At 42.8% G+C, this 17451-nt stretch overlaps 1 protein-coding gene across 2 annotated transcripts in view; it reads right to left on the bottom strand.

The window, feature by feature from the left end:
• Positions 1-7468: 7468 nt before the first annotated feature.
• Positions 7469-17451, bottom strand: part of SLC44A1 (solute carrier family 44 member 1) — a 67449-nt gene continuing 57466 nt past the window's right edge. The window contains exons 15-16 of one of the 2 annotated variants that reach the window (XM_082783365.1): positions 16559-16639; positions 7469-14310 (exon numbers count right to left, since the gene is read on the bottom strand). In XM_082783365.1, coding sequence (XP_082639491.1) covers positions 14287-14310; positions 16559-16639 — 105 coding nt within the window. In that variant the 3' untranslated portion in view covers positions 7469-14286. Of the gene's footprint in view, positions 14311-14349; positions 16640-17451 lie in introns of those variants that run through there. The other variant, XM_082783364.1, reaches the window with a different exon arrangement.

Raw genomic sequence — 17451 nt, forward strand, 5'->3', positions numbered from 1 at the left:
GAGACAGAGCCAAGTGCAATTGAAATTCCACGAGTAATATTCTGTATTAGAGTGGGAGCCCTGGGTTTATCTAGTGTTATACAGTGACACACATATGCAGGAACTGGAATCATAGCATGGAGCATGCGAGAAGGTAGCAACAGAGCTGTGTTCTCTGTTACCAGCAATTGGCTACAGAGCAAGGAGATTATAGCTTAAAATAACACTGGAACTGCATGGTCATCAACTGATCTTGTAAGAGGCCGGGCAGAGATTTGAAGCTGCTGTCCATCTGTCTACCTTCACTGCAGTTATTAGGGCAAGGAAGAGTTGCAGAGTGGAAACAGCTTCCACTTTCTTTCCCCATGGCGTGTCTAAACCCTAAGACAGAAGCAGGGATCGTGCATGGTGTCCAAGGGCTTATTGTAGGAAAATCACAGAGAACAGCAGAGAATCAAATGAGTGACAGGGAGACACAACTGGGGCAATGCCTGGGCTGGAGAGCCGGGGAAGAGGAGTGTCAGGCAGACAGATAAAAGAACAGTAGCTGAGAGTAAATACAGACAGTGGGAGCACAGGCTCAGTTTTACCCATGTTAGGAATGTTTTAACAATTCGTGTCCATAAAGAACAGTCCTGCCTGCCTCTGGGCCCTGCACTGGCAATTTAATTCTTGAACCACAGATGCAGTGTGTCCCAGTCTCCCCCTCTTTCTAGTCAATTTATCAAGTCTTTAGAAAATAATCCTCAAATTTATAAACCTGTTTGCTTTTGTTATTCCAGACTTCTATTTCTAACAGTTACAGCCTTTTCTCTGTCTTCTTCGAGATTAATTTAACACTGCTATAGGTGTGACTGTCCTTGTGAATGGCTGGTGAAGAATGTTTTAATTACTGGTGAAGTGTCAATAAGAAAGCTATTTGTGTTTGTATGAAGTCTTTGATGTCTGGGGGTTTCAGAACAACTGATAACAACTAGTGACTGTTATGGGATACTATGCAGGCCTCTGATATATGGCCAGGTAGCCAAGAGATTAAGAAGAAAAAAAAGAAGCTGAAGGATGGCTGGGAGACAAGACCTGCAGGGGATGCTGTATACACTTGACACGGTGCCAAGGAGTACAAAGGACAAGAAAAAAACTTGGAGAGGAAGACTATGAGCCTTCAGCATGAAAGACCCCTAGAGACCCCCAGAGGGGCCACCGGAGACTGATGCGCATGCTCCAGTAGGAGGGACTGGACCCTGGAAGCTAATTATAATAATCTATTTTTTTTTTAGAAGTAGTAATGAATATGTATTAGTCTAGGAGCATAAAAATCAGCTACTTGATGTAACTGGTGTGCGTCCTGGTGGAGCGGAGACTCCCAGTGCATCCAGCGTTCTTTGCTTACCTCTATTCTTTTAATAAATCCTATTTTTTTATTTAATCCTATTTTGAAGACTGAGCCATTTCTAACACCCATGTCATAAAGATCTCGTGTTTCTTCAGAGAAAAGAAAAAAATATGACTGCAGTAAAAAAAAAAAAAAAAAAAAAAAAAAAAAGTAATTCGGGGGATATGAGCCTCAGGGACAAGAAGAGAATTGGAAAAGGGTTGAAAGTTACATTTCTGCACCTCTGTGAAGGCAGTGCTTTCCCCTTAGGAGAGCAGCCGTGAATGATAGATCTGGCCCCTTAGCTTCCCACACCTAACAGGGAAGGGTGGCTAAAGAGCAAAACGAGACTGGCAGCAGGAAAAAACACAGCACGGCTGGGCATACTGTTGCTGCAACCGAAATGCAAAGGGAATAGAGAACCTTTGCCCTGAGGGCTGACTTTCTGTTTTACTCTTGGGGAGCAACAACCTCGGGTGCACTGCCTTGGGTCACGCTCTGATAAACTAGCTTGGGGAGGCAGGGGCAGGAGCAGGGGGAGGTCAGGGACCAGCAGTGCCGGTGCGGGGACCCTTGTGGCCCATCTCCTGACCGTGGCCGGGGCCAGTGGCGAGGCCAGCTCCCTATCTGCTCAGGCTGACACAGCGCTCATAGGCCCGCAGTGCCCAGCGGGACATGGCGCCAGGCCGCGCCAGGCCGCAGGGGGACACGTGTTGGCAGGAGGTGGCCCTCGCAGGAGGAGGGGGACCACGAACGTGTGTCACGGGGCTGCTGAGCTGGTGACAGCCCTTTCCTAAGGTGAAAATGAGCCACAAAGCAGCCCAGGTTCCTGGCTGCCACCTCAGCAAGCCCAGCCCCAGGCAGGCTCAGAGATGGGCAGCGAGGCAACAGGCAGAGGAAGAGAAGTTTGAGGCCACACTGCCCAGCAGGGATACGGATATCCCTCATGATGTAGATGGATGTAATCAGCATCCATCTCTGTAACAGGCCCCTCCTGAACTGATGCTGCCAGGGAGGTGCCTTGAAGACAGGAGACTTCACGGCACCAGGATTATCTCTGTGGTGCCACAGGCCCGCAGGTCCTGTGGCTTGCTAGAGGCTGGGGACAGACAGAAAAGGGAGCAGTTGGCTTTTATGTACAAGTAAAAATAAAAATATTGCAAATTTCCTTTCAGAAAGCAGCCTGGGAGCGAGCTGTGCCTCACTGGGAGTTGGGTGGGCTGCCCATGAGACCCTGCAGCTCCAGTGAGGTCCTTTTTCTAGGAACCACCAAAATGTTCTGCACAGGCATTTGGATGTCCTGGTCTTCATGAAGAGGGGACCACTGTGTCCCAGCAGAACGTCCCAAGGTGCAGGGGGTGAGCTGAGCCAGACAGAGATGTTTGAGGATGGTATCACAGAGGAGAGCGTGAGGCAGGATGGCCTTTGCAGCTGGTGCTTTTGGCCATCCTCTCCTGGCTGTGCCCAGGGAAAGGGTGCCAAACAGGAAAATCTGCTCACCAGCACAGGTCTGTGCACAACATCCTGCAGAGAAATCCCTCCAGATGGCAGCCTGTGAAGAAAATCACTGCCGGTTTCTTTGCAACGTTGCTTAATTGGACACACCATCAGTTTTAAGGAATAAGCATTTCCTGTGATGCTATTTTGGTGTCAAATTTACTCTATCAGCAGCCTGTTTGAAATGGGGTTATGATGAAGCACCAATCTTATTAGCTAATTGTGCTTGCTAGTCAATGGTTATTTATTTCATAGCCAAATTACAATGGCTGGCTGATGGGCTCTGCAGTCAGAGTGCTTTTAATTCCCCCTGGATTTCATTATTGTGACTGCAAAGGAAGGAACAGAATAGCAGATGAAGCTGTTACTGTTTAGGCTCATAATGCTGCCAATGCCTTATTTTGAGCTGTGGCCTTAGGCTGAGCAAGTTGGCAGGGCACATCTGGAAGAATGAAATCATGAAGAAGTTTCTGAGGCTTTTTTAATGTAAAAAAATAACCCTTTGGCTCAGAAGCAGCTGCATTTTTCTAGAGTAGCCTGCTTCAACGTGATCATTTTTAATAGTTTCCACTAACTAATCTGAGCAAGCACTGTATGTAAATCCACTTACACGTGACATGCTCAGCACCACTTGCCTGCTTTGTTACTGCTCTCACAGCACGATGGTGTTATGGTATACAGTGGTGCATTATTTCTTACCAGGCCTCCTAACAGTCTTTCTCCCAGCAAAGGCAGTAAGGACAGCTTTGATCCCCTGCAAAAGTAAGACACTCAAGGGACGGTTTCTCTGGCAGCAAATCCAATGATCCCCAGACTTCAGGGGCTCATCTGTCTTCATGCAGTTTTCCCAGACAGCTCCATGCAAATGTTTAATTCTAGGCAAAGGTGACCTAATTCCTTTTACTTGCCAGCAGCAGCAGTTTTGTTCTTCTAGGATAGCTGTAAAAGGCAATGACAAACACAAATACTCACCCTGCAAAGAAATGTACTGTTGCCATCTCTCCAAAAAAGCGATAATGATCTGGTAATGATCTGGGATGCCCTCTGAGCTTTCCCACAGCCCACTCCTGAAGAGGCTGTGTTCTAGCTATGTTTGCATCCCATTTTCCTGCTTATTGCCTTTTACATATTCCCTGCTTACTGCCTGTCTAGCCTGATTCCTCCAGAAGATGGCTGGAAAACATCTGCAAGAGCTCAGCAGGGAACGTGTAGCTGCAGCCCCCTTCTGGGGCCCAAGCACAGCTCATGGCCACATTTACCTTTGCTTTGAGTTTACCTTGCTTTGAACGACAGTTGCTTCGTGCCCATGGCCTGAAAACTCAATGGCCTCTTTATTAGTCTCGTTGTGTGCTGTTCCTAAACTGTGTTCAGCTTTTATAGGATGGCTGGGGGCCCTGTCCCACTAACAAAATGCTGTGAACATAAATATCAAGTTCATGTACAGTTCTGCACCTTTCATTTATTTTTTTTGCTTCCTTATTATTTCTTTCTGAAGTGTTAACAGCTTTTCAAGATGTGAAATTCTGGGAAACTCAGACCTGCACACTTTTGTGCTTTTTGTGTTTATTAGTGGTGGTTTTTTTTCAGCAGATGACACTTTGATAAAGCTCTCGAGCTTTCTCTTCTGAGGAAGTATTTTTGAGGTTTCTTGTCCTTGCATTGTCTCACAAAGAATGGATGCAACACCACAGAGTTTTCAAAAGCAAACTGTGGTGTTCCTTGTCTGGAGGCAGCAGGACTTCTGCACTCACAAGAACAATGCAGTCCTCTGCAGTCCTCCTAACAGGCTTTATGAAACAGGCAGCAAACTCATGCCTTGAAATCCCCTTACCTTCTCTAGAAGTGTTCCAGCTTCAGGGACTTTTCATACTTACCTTCGCAGCATCCCTGTCAGCAGGGAGAGAGAGGCAAGCACAAAGACTGCGGGTGATGAGCCCTGAGATACAGAGGAGGCACAGCAGTGGGACAGCCCAGGCAGGTGTCCCGTCCTCGAGCTGTCCTGCTTTTATCTGGAAGGCCCCAGAGCAAAGAACAAGGAACGTGGCGGGCCCTGCGATATGAAGGGGGAGCAGACCACCCTGCTTCATCTGACATTGCAAACACCTGCTCACTGTTTTTTGCCCAGGGTTTGCATTCCTCCAGTACTTAGTATTTAGAACCAGAATACAGCTCAGAGGTGCCAGAAAAGTAATTAAAATTAAGGGACATCTTATCACTGTTTCTGGGACTGCGGCAGACTCTTTTTTTTTTTTTTTTTTTTTTTTAATTTTTGATTTTTTTTTTCCAGCAGGGCACACGGTTCAGGCTTGTGATTTCTTCTCCAAGGCACTTTAGTGTGAAATGCCTGCTCACCCATTTATTTGTCTCCCACTTGATTCCTGTCAGCTCAGGTGGCTAGATAAAACAATTTAGTAGCTTCTGTCATGGGCTTTATTTCCAGCTTTGACTGCTCTAGCAAGGGTCTCAGAAAATCTGCCCTTGCACTCCACTCTCTTCCACTTTATTTTTGGTAAACAAGGACTGAACTTTAGATGCAGAGTACAACAGTAGGTGTCAGAAAAGCAGCTTCTTTAGGTGCTTTGTGTACAGGAGTGCAAGTTTCATCCATTTCACACATTCATAATTTAAACAGTAATTAGAAATTCTAAATAATCTCTCCCTGGGCACTAGCTAGTCTTCATTAAACATCTAGTCGTCATTAAACATCTAAACACCAGCAACTGAAACTGGGTCAGCTCCTTGGCGGCCGCCCGTGGGAGGAAGGAGCTGTGTCAGACTCCAGCAGTGGAGGACCTGCGGGGAGAAGGAGGCTGTTTTGTGGCATGCTGGGGGGTCCCCACGTCCAGGTGAGGCAGGAGACCCCTGCTGTCCACCAAGCAAGGTGAGCAATCCTCCAGCTGTGGTAGGGGAACAGGCGGCAGGGATTGCAAGGTACCTGCCAGGGAGCTGGCCCTGCAGCTAGCTTGAGGGCCTGCAGTGCCTTGGCAGTGGGAGATGCTGCTGCTGAAGGACAGCTCCTGCTCTTGCGTTTCCAGTCCCTGCTTTTCTTGCCCTCTCCACCCCATCCACATCACGTCCCATGTCCCCTTAGGTTCTCCCTGCATTTATTTCTCTCTCCAGCCGCAGCCCCCCCCCCCCCTTTCCCCCCCCTTTTTTCTTTTTTATTCCTGGGAAACCAAGAAACTCTCACATTTTGAGGATGAATCAGAGCTGCTCTCCCCAGCAGGGCTTCAGTCTCTCACAAAGTGCTCCTGCTCTGCAGTTCTCACGCAGGCGAACTCGGTGGGAACCAGGTGTGTTTTTCAGAGCATCCTGCCCCTGACATCCCTGCTGACAACAGGCATTGACTGCCTTTGTTTTGCCCCGAGCAACTAAACCCACCTAGCCAAGCTGAGCTGCTTTCTCCTTTAAATAAACCACGAAAAGGGCTCTCAGAGATGAGGGGGCACACCTTCAGAGGAACCACAAGGCGCTGAGATGTGCAGCCAGACAGCAGGCAGCAGCACAAGGGATTCGCCACAGTGGCTTCAACATCAAGTCAGAGCTGGAGGTGGCTCCCAGGGAAGTTAAACCATTTTATGCAGATGCAGTGCTGAAGTTGTTCACGGCAAACAATAATACAAGCAGAAAACACTGTTCAGCATGGCACTTTTATTAAAAAACTGGCAGTATGAAAGCAGAAATTTGCTGTGCCCATTGGAGGCAGAGGAGAAAGGAACGAGTCTGCAATTGCACATAAATCTGCTAGTAAAATTATACAGGTGCTGTCATTGTTTCTATTCACCACCCATCTGTAGCTTTCAAACCCCTTTAGAAGAATATCTCTGCAGAAAATATTGGGAGCAGGGGACATGTACAGGACCTTGCAGAAAGAGGAGCTGGCCCCATGGAAGATGCAGAACAGATATAGTACAGAACAAGACGTCCTTCACCTTTCCCTGCTCTGCAGGGAAACTGGCTCCTAAACTGTCTCTACAGGGCAAAGCATGTTGCATTAAACATTATTAACATATTATTAACATATTGTTATTAATGTTTTCTACTACTACTACTAGTAATAAAATCTGAGCCATGTAGCCTTGGCAGTCCTGACAGTCCTTCATCCTGGGTGTGAGCAGGGGTTTCTGCAAGTGAAGGCTGATCAGCCTGCTCTGTGTGGGACTGAGCTTTCAAGTGCCTACATTTCAGAGAGGCCAAGGAACCAGGTCATGGGGAGACTACTTGCACAAACAGAGTAAAGCAAAAGGGGCAGATCCCAATCTCCAGGAGAGAATCTGAGAAGCAAGAGGTTACTAAGAAGAAAGAAATAAAAAAAAAAAAAAAAAAAAAAAAAAAAAAAAAAAAAACCACACTCGCTCTGCAAAACCCCATTCATCCCACCCAACTCAGCAAAGCACTAACATCACTTTGCTTTTCTCGGCACCAGGACAGAGAGGGAGACAAAAAGCTATGTGCAGCACTATTGCAGCTTCTCATCTAAAGGGCAGGCTGGCACAGAGCAAAGCAAAGCTTAAGCGAAGACCTGGATGGACTCTGCTTGCTTTCAGGGCTGTGAGATAGCACTCCTAATAGGAAGAGGAGGTCTTAGCACCCCACAGAGACAGGAACTCTTTCTTATTTAACCAAAAACAAACTTTATTTTGATACATTAAAAAATCTATACATTTCTTCGACTAAAATACAGTTTTGCATCAGTATTCTGGCACAATGTCAGTTTACACAGAAAATCTAAGATTAGATCAGCACTGTTAAATTTCCCTTCTCTTCCTGCATTCACAGCTTGCAGTATAAAACATTTCAAGTTCTCAGACAACAATAAACAGTCTCACGTTTACTTTTCCCATTCCAAAAGGAGGTGGCATTCCATTGGAAAAAAAGGAGCACTTGTTAATTCATCTTTATTGAATGTAAATCACTAAACTAGTGCAGGGGTTTGACTGCCCTGTTGGAACTATGAGCGAAAGAGGATGAAAAGCTATTTTTGTGTGTGTGTGTGAAGCTTTGATGGGCGACAACAACACAAGTATTGTTTGAACCACTGTCAAGCCTCTAGCATCTGCTCAGAAGATTTTCCTGTCTCCTTACTGCAGTTACTGTAACCAGCAACACAATCCACAGTATAAAAATAATTCCTTTCTATAGGTATGGGATTATACCTTCTTTATTGCTCTGAAGACCTCCAGAGCCAAATAATAATAATAATTAAAAAATAAAAATAAAATAAAATAAAAAGCAGGGCACAGGGGATGTTGCCGTGAGATGTCTGTGAAATGGAATGGGAGTTTTCTTAACTACTGTGAAGATCCTGGGAAATATTTTCTACCTCTGAAATTCTGCTCTCCGTGGCTCCCCCTACCCTCTGGCAGTTGCTCTCTGGACTGTATTGGGAACAAAACAACCTTTTTTGTGTTCTCCTCACTCCCTCCCCACCTTCACACAGACAACCTCGCTGTCTGCTGCACTATTTTTCTAATGAGAGACGTCCTCCTTTTTCAGTCTGAGCAGGGATGGACCCATCCAATACCAACACTGGAGCACATGCAGTATTTATTTGAAAGTTACAAATTGCGACTTTCACAGGAGCTCCAGTCAGTGCCTACCTTCTGCGGATTTCAGGAATAATTCAGCTCCATAATCACACTAAATCTTTCTGAAATAGTCCTTACCTGCCCATATTTCACTCAAAACAGAGGGAGAGGTGGCACATCGAGGAATGGTAACCCCCAATGCTACCAGCATGTTCCAACACATACGCAGCGATGCCAGAGCTGTCTTTAAAGTCACTGAAATCAAGCTAATTCTGCTGGTTAGCTAGAACTTTTGCTTCAAATTCTTGCAACTTCGATCCTGTGGGGAGCCCTGCCCTTCTATAGAAAAGTGCCAAATGCTTCTCAGCATATCCACACATCACATCACTGCTTCAGCGAGACAGGGGAGTAGAATCTGACAGTTTGTTAGTTTTCTGATAGTTCTGTTTTAGCAGATTTCTCTCAAATGAATGCCAAGTATTTTAGCCTCCAAATGGGTATTTTTAGATGGATTCATGCTACCTACTCTCCCTGGAAATATTTTCATAATCCTAACGTCTCTGAAGAGCTTTGGCTTGGTTGCATCAGCTTGCAAACACTGCAAGATACCTCAACAATTCCACCCTAGACCAGAAATTCTGCCTTCCATACACAACCCACACTGGAAGAGACAAGTTTTATCTCCTCCCTCATCTCTCTAAATATAAAAGAAAAAATATATCTTGAGAACAGTATTTGCTACAGAGCACAAGAAATACAAAGTTACTAATCTCCATTATCTCTCTTGCAATGTGATGGAAATAACAGCAGAGGTGAAATAGTTGGAAGAGCACTGAAAAATATTTAGAGTAAACTTCCATCATCCCAACAAACAAGCTGAGTGCAAGAAATGCTTCAGGTAAGTCTGTTGGGTTTTGTTTTGTGAAACAGTGGTGGGTTTTGTTTTTGTTTTTTTTTTGTTTTTTTCTCCCACGGAGGGGAAGGAGTTTCCTCCTTTGGGAAGGAGTTGTTGTTGTGTTTTGTTTTTTTTTTTTTCCACAAAGATGAAATAGGATTTCTGTAGTGATAATGTGACACGCAAGCTGTTCAAGAAACAATGGACTTGAGTTGTTTAGATTTAGTAAACAGTATCTGCACAGGCAAAGCCATGATTTACAAAACCGGGATGTGCACTGTAAGGTATTTACTTTTAATCTCTAGTGTTTCTTAAAATGACTATGCTATGTTCAATACAGCATGTAATACGCATTCAGAACCAAATGACCACTGGATGATGATGATGAGTATATGTCTGCTACATGCATTTTATTCTGACTCTGTAACATACATTCATAGAATACATCATAACTACTCAGAGCAAACCACTAAAGTGCAGGCCCTGAGGGCACATTAAATATGTTGTCTCCAGCGCTGGCTGCTCAGATGCCAGAACGCTGATGTAGACAGGGCTCATTTCTGCTTTACATCCCCATTTTGTGCTGAAAGAGTAAGAGTCAGCATACCCTGCTCCCTCCCTAAAAGGGAGCACTGTGGAGCAGGCTCATCGCCTACTCTGAAAAAAGCCCTTTCAGAAAGAAGTAACCACCCTGAGAAGGTGCTGTACAGAAACGTGGAAAGTGAGTCTTGGATTAACTACTGGGTAAGTGGACCTGTGCACTGGGTCTGGCTGGGATGGAGAGAACTGTCTTCACAGGAGCCCGCTGGGTGCTGTGTTTTAGACCCGTGACCAAAACACGCTGGTGCCTTACCCATTGCTGAGCAGTGCTCACACGGGGACAAGGCCTTCTCCTTTCTCCCCCGGCCTTCCTGACAGTGTAGGCAAGAGGCTGGGAGGGGACACAGCCGGGATGGCTGGCCCGAAGAGGCCACAGAAACCTCTCCCGTGCCATGTAACACCGTGCTCAGCAATAAAACTGGAGTGAGGGAGATAGTTTTCCAGAGTAGCCATTGCTCAGACATTGGCTGGGCATCGGTCTGCTGGTGGGAGGTGGCGAGTGATGGCCTTTGCATCACTTGGTTGGTGTTGTCTTTCTTCTCTTGATTTTTTTTTCCTTTAATGTAACGAGCTGTCTTTACCACAACCCACAAGAGTTTTCTTGCTTTTGCCCTTTTGATTCTCTCCCCAGTCCTCCTGGGAGGGAGGGAGCAAGGGACTGAGTAGGGGCTTACCTGCCAGCCAGGGTCAACCCACCACAACATGTACTTGGTTTTCCACTTCAGGTCGTCCCTTCTAGGACACGCTTTCCTAACACAGAAAGTCCTTGGGTTACCATGCCAAGCTAAGGCCACGTATAAAATCCAATCCTGTTTTTGGCAGCTGGGAGCGTGAAGGTAAGCTAATGGAAGGCTGAAGATGCAGATCTACACTGGCCATATCACATGCTTTGTCTAGCTGCGGAGCAGCACCGACATTGTAGAGATGATGGGTTGCACTCCTAATCACAGCAAGCACAGTGATGGAGTGGTATCACACACACAAAAATAAACATCTCAGAACTTCAGCTCTGCCCCTACTCCCCCTCCCATTCGGTCCAGGTGATATCCTGAATCATTGCCTTGGGAAGGTGAGAAGGCATGTGCTAAGATCGGTGGGACAAGGGGAGCTGACACTTGACCGCTTGGCACTCCTTTGCTGAAAGAGCAATACAGAAATGAGAGCTAAAAGAACAAATATTCTCTAGGGCTGAAAGAAGCAATAACACGTTGCTAAGCTTCCAAAAACAAAAAGGAAGGTAATATAATGAGAAAAAATAAACAATTCAAAGAATGACATGCTTTTTTCCTTTGAAGCCTAGCTGATCAGAGGCTATGATCCAGACTGGCTGCAAAAAAACAAATGCTGGGAACCAGTAATCATATTGGCTTGGTTTTTAAACCCAGATTGTCCAGCCTGAAGCACCAGTCCTCAAGCACTGTTTGTTTCAGTGGACTTTCCAAGGAGATGATTTCTATATCTCAGCTGCCTCATCTGCTCCTCCTGCAGTGTTATTCCCAGTGCAGCACCACACTAGTTGGTCTAGACTGCTTCCCAAAAAGCAGTCCACATACTGGCCTTGATAACCAGCTGGCAAAAAGAATACTTAATCCATCACAATTGGCAGTCCCCAGCAACTCTACTGCCAACTAGGGATTTACGTGTCAAATGTTCTCTGCTACCTCCACTACGGGAGGAAAGCAGAGGCTAAATTTGTCCTGAAAAGTTGTCTCTTTAGACTCCAGCCTTCTACTTAGCTCCTTGCACAAGACCGCACTGGAAGAGGGCAGCTTGCAGTCTGGTTGCACATGAACTTCAAAGAACATTCAAAAGCTTTAAAGGGCCACTGGAAAGGCTGCATGTGGATGGAATGCATTTTGGCATGACTGAAAAGCTCTGCATGCCGGATACACACTCAGGAATGGTGCATATGATTTTATTAAGAACTCTGTAATGATATAGATTTGTCACTTAAACATTACAGCTACCCATAGAAAAGTGTTGCCTGTATCTTTTAAACACCATGTAAATAAAACAAATTTATTTTTAAAACAGGATAAACTGCTATAAAAATGGTGCACAGTCAAGTCATACAAAAATACAAAATTTGTTTCCAATTGCAGTCCTAGTTGTGATTGCAGAGAAAAGCTCCCACTTCGAGTGAGCAGAGAGCACAAACTTGCAGAACTTGTCACGGCAGGTATTTGTTGTCAAAATGAGTAGAATCCAAGGCTTCGATCAAAGCACCTCCAATAATTTCCAAACAAGACGGAAATTACAGTTTCTCTGGAAGCAACTGCGTATGTGATAAGTCTCTTAGCCTTGGAATCCAGTTTCTAGGACTCATCTGCGCCAGTTTTAAAAAATTTTGTTGCTAAACCCCACTGATCTACACAAACATCAGTGTTCAGTGCAACTGCTTCTTCTAGATAGCCTGACCTCTAACTCACATTGAGAGGCCTCGACAGTGCTCCAGTTTGAATCCTAGGTTGAAGTTCTAGTTCCAGTTAACATACACATATGCACAGATGTATAACTTACAATTTCCCTACGTAGGAGAGTCCTCCTGATGTCAGTGGAGTTACTGATATGGTTCGGATAAACAAGTGTCTAATGCTTGCAAGACTGGATAATTCTGTCTCCCTGCCTCCCCCCCCAGATAGCATTTCTAAATGTACTTTTATTTTCTTACTTTTCATACAGTTTGGTTTCTGTGATATGAAAACAGTAAATCTTTTTATTAATTGGCTTACTGAAAGAAAACTAAACAAATCAAATGACTTGCAGAAGCAAAAGTGAAATATTCCACTATTGCTAAAAGGTAAGAGCACTGATTAGTTACATGATACTCTATCTTTTTAAACCCTTGGCAGCAATTTAAAAGTCTGATCCTCTGAAAGGAAGCACAGAGAACTGCTTACTTATTAAACCACAATAATACGAGTTGTGCATTTCTTTACCTAGACATACCTCTCCACTCCATTGCAGAGCTTCTACAGAAGGGCTTGTCTCTTTCAAAAGATTTTCTTGAATGGAGTGATCAAACCATTGAGGCATTACTTATTTGTACAGAGCTTATATTTAGTGCAATAAGTTTAAAAATTCTGCTCTGAAATATTAACTTTACATAACAAAAATAGTTTTCTTAAAAAAATTGTAACAAAAGGAGTATATAGCATTGACAGATCATGAATTCTTAGCAATACACTTCTAAGCATTTACCATTACAATATGCTGAACAATTCAATAGTAGCATTCATATCTGGTGAACTTCCAGACTGAAAAAATGCAAATATCTCAATCATAATAATCTTTCTTTTTAAAACAAAAACAAAACAAAAAAACACGTTCTCTTATCATTATTTGATGACTTTAGATAACTATACTGGCAGTTACACTTCCAAAGAAATGTTTCTCTGCCCTTTTCTGTTATAACCACCTGCTACAGTACATAGAAATATGGATGAGAAAACAGGCAAGGAAGGGTCCCTTCCACATCCCAGACCTCTCTGACATTAAATGAAATGAAACATACAGTACTTTTTTGTACAGTAAGACAGTTCATTTCTTTTCCCATCCTCAGCATCTTTACGTCTAGTCATGAAATAATCATGAGTATGGCTAAGACTGAGCTTTAATAATCTGTTATTTGAATTGCTCATATGAAGAATCCATACCCTTAAAGGAGCACTGCTGAAGTTTGAAGGAGGCTATTGAACTCAAGGGGAGGATAGGGGATAATGGGTAAGAGGGTAGGTAAGGGAAAACAGGAAGTAGATTGCATATAAAAATTATTATTCCCCATTTTATAGTTTCCGTTGAATAGGAGATGCAAGGGCTCCCACACACCTGAATACCTGAGGAGTTGGTTATTGTGATATCTGATACTGACAAATAAAACTGTGCCCTGTCAGGCTATGGAATAAATGACTGCTTACAAACCAGTTAGAACTGAATTAACTCTCACTGAAACTACCTTTTAAAAACCTAAATTTAAGACTTGTCTTGATTTGAAGGTTTTCCTCACATGTGGCTGTCCTAAATTTAATGCAAATTTAAACAAATTAAGCAAATAAAACACTCAGAAGATTAGCCATGTCATGGGAAATCTGTCCCTAAATGCAATCATCATTTCAGATTATCTTTACAATACTTCCTCCAGATTGTAAAATATCAAGCAGATAAGAATCAACATTTCCATGACTTCAATGAATAATTTAAAAAAAATGGAACAATGATAAAGCTGCTTGTAAAAGCCACCCGTATGAAAAGAGTACATGTTTCACAAAAATAATTGTTAAAAAAAGTATTAAATCCCTGTTCCTTTTCTCTGATTTTGGCTGTTTATTTTATATATATATATATATATGTATGTATATATGTATATATATATTTTGTTTTGGAATGTCAATGGGTTCCAATATGGCTGGCTAGTTTCAAGATGAACTTGCTCCAGAGGCCTAGAAAACAAAGTCATACAGTATAGTCTTAGACAAATGCCAAAGGACAAGGAGAAACTGAGTCAAAGAGGTCACTGGAAACCATAAAGAAAGAAGTGTGAAAAGGTTTTCTTCTTGTGCCTTGACAGTCTCTTTGGAGACAGAAGGTCCAAAATGTTTCCTCATCTCTACTATTAAATGCCTATCTAAAATACAAATGCATTTAGGGCACTTGGCTTTTATAGAACTAATTGCCATACCTACAGAATATCCATTTCAAGGGAACAGAAGCAAAACAGTAAGGACTTTATTTTTTTTGAAGAAAAATTAATCTAATTTTGAGACACCCAATTTGTGGACTACAGGTGCAGCTGTTAGAATAGACTTGTTAATGATCTTAATCCAGATGAATCTGAAACCTTTAACAATGCCTTTGGGCAAAGTATTATAAATTTCACAAAAGAAGTAATTGCTACTATCTATGCTGTGTGCAGCCCTTGTCAGTAACTGAGGCCCTAATACTTCAGAACCTATTCAGCTGGAGTTTAACACCCCAAAATGGAAGACCTCTTGAGAAAACAAGGCCCAGTCAGTTCCAAACAAGACTATCAAATGAGCAGCAGAACTGGGAGTAATTCAGCACATGACACTCAGGCTGAGTCCCAAGTGCTCAGCATCTTCCCCAGCCGGGAAAGTCCTAGGAGGACTTCTTGTCATTGCCAGACTCAAGTGCCTAGAATCAAGTTTCTAAAAGAACAAAAAGATGCTTGACTTGCAAGTACTTGGTTTGTCTTTTTACAAGGGGGTTATTACATGTTTTAATATCCAAGCTTTAGTTACTCAAGTACAAGTCTGACTAGTGGTCTGTGCTAGCACTGAGGAGAGCATAAGTAGAAAACCACTTACTGTAAACCAGTATTTTGAATTAGAGACTAACATAAAATTTTGGATGGAGATTTTTTGTGCATGTGACCAGAGGGTTTGGTTTGCAAACCCAATGTTCAACCATTTTAATGGTAGCTTTATTTTTTATGGTGTTTAGGCCACTGAAAGTCCCAACATAAGTGTCTGTTTGAACAGCTAGAATTACTCCCTGAAGAAAACATTAAATGAGCACAGAATTAGTTTTTTAAATGTATAAACACAGCAGCATTTAGGCATAAGCAAATCTAGAAACTGGTATGCTATAATGAAATAGCAAAACACACAAAGCTACACATCTACCAGTTCTACAGCAGGAACTCATTCCAGCCACGTCAAAAAGTGCTCATGCAACATGGCTTCACATACATCATTTAAAAAATTCTTACTGTTATCACACACTTATTTGGATTCCGTTACATTAACAAAATGTACACTTGATAAGGAACTGAGTCAGGCCCCAAATATTCTGAGAAAGTAACAATGGAAGAAGATTGTATCTCACAAAGTCATATTGCATGATGACAAGTCATACTTTGCCCAGCCTGGCTCTCCATCATATGCTCTCAGTTCTCCACTTTCCAAACTCATCTACCTATCTGTTACTTGTACCATGTAAAGCTGTTCCTTATTCTGGACTACTCAGACATGCAATGCCTTCCTAACAGGCACATCATAAGTAAGACAGGATGCAGAAGCATAAATGATGCATTGTTCACTGTCTGCATATTTGACAGTGTGAGATGGAAAGAGCACACAAGAGACAAGCAACGTAAGTAGTTGGCAATAAAACAAACAACTGGGAGAAATGTCATTTGAGCAGGTTGAAAGGAATCACTGTATACAATCCCTTGGCGCTGTATAAAATAATTTGGTGAGAGCTTTAAATGCCTGGTCCTACTTTGCAACAATGGATGTGCTCAGTAGTATTCTTCAGGCTCTTACAGTGTATGTAAGATAAACAAAAATTGTTTAATTCAGGACTGAAAAGAGGATTGAAGTCAGAATAGTGTAATGAATTCCATCATCATCTTATTTTGAGAGTACTCAGCAGTTGGGACTGTCTGTATACCACATAGCATGCACTACTAATCCTGATGAAATGATACTGCATTTGTTTCATATGACACAGTTCCTTTCATCTTACTTTTACAGGAGATGGTCTCAGCTGTGACAAAAACTCTGCCATCCAGGTGATAGGCAAGCTCACAAACAGAAAAAGCAGAACATCTTGAGTGATACAGAGAACAAAAACTTCTCCTGAAGAAGTGCAGTCAGTAAAGACAAAAAGGGAGAAGAAGTAAAAGTGAAACTCTTGGAGGATCGCCACCTCCTCATCTGCACCTACCATTGGTTTTAGCTCTCTGCCCTCAGCTCCACCTCCCCGGCCAGCTTCCTTCATAGATTTCCTACTATTTTCCACAAACTCCTGAAAAACAGCAATAATGTGAAAAGTACTTTCTTAGGGCATACTCCAAGCATATAATCTAGATACAAAACTTCAAAGATGTAATTGCTCAAAAAATCAGTGAAACTTGCTTCTTCCGCTCCTCTTGTTCAGACTTGCCCATGATATATCAAAAGAGCCTGCCAGATAGCCACAAGGGTCCCCATCATCTAATTCTGAAGAACTGGACGCCAGACAGGTATCTGTCCGTGTGTGCTGTTTTAAGTTATATATTTACCTCTAAGCTCTCCTTTATCGGGAAGGAATGTAGGAGGGTGACTGTCACAAAAACAGAGACACCAGTTATTACACCCTACCCTGTGAACTGTGTGTAATGTTAGAACCATTAAACAGAACTTGGAGATAATTACTTGCAAGGTCTTGTTGACCTCCCTGAATGCAAATTCTTCAAATTTTCCCCAGTCAAAATTACCTATTCAAAGACTAACAAAGGTAATAATTCCCCTTTCTATCTTTTCTTTCCTCTTGAAGATAAGAGTCATTTTGTAACAAATATAAACACTTGTAACAAATAAAAAACACTTTAGCTGCTGATGTTTTGTGACACCTCCTGTTGATTAAAGAAACCTGCAAGGCTTCTATGATTTGCTTCTGAGACAACATTTTGCTAAAAAACAAGTCAACAGCTATCATTTTCATTATATACTCTAGATTCTGTACTGTTTTACCAAAACATAAAGTTAAATTCTTGGCACGCTTTTCTAACAAGTATTCAAAAAGAAAAAAAAAGAAAGGAAAAATTCGCTAAGAAGTCACAAGACTTTCACCAGCCT

This window comes from Aythya marila, assembly GCF_965140915.1.
Source record: "Aythya marila genome assembly, chromosome: Z".
Classification (NCBI taxonomy): Eukaryota; Metazoa; Chordata; class Aves; order Anseriformes; family Anatidae; genus Aythya; species Aythya marila.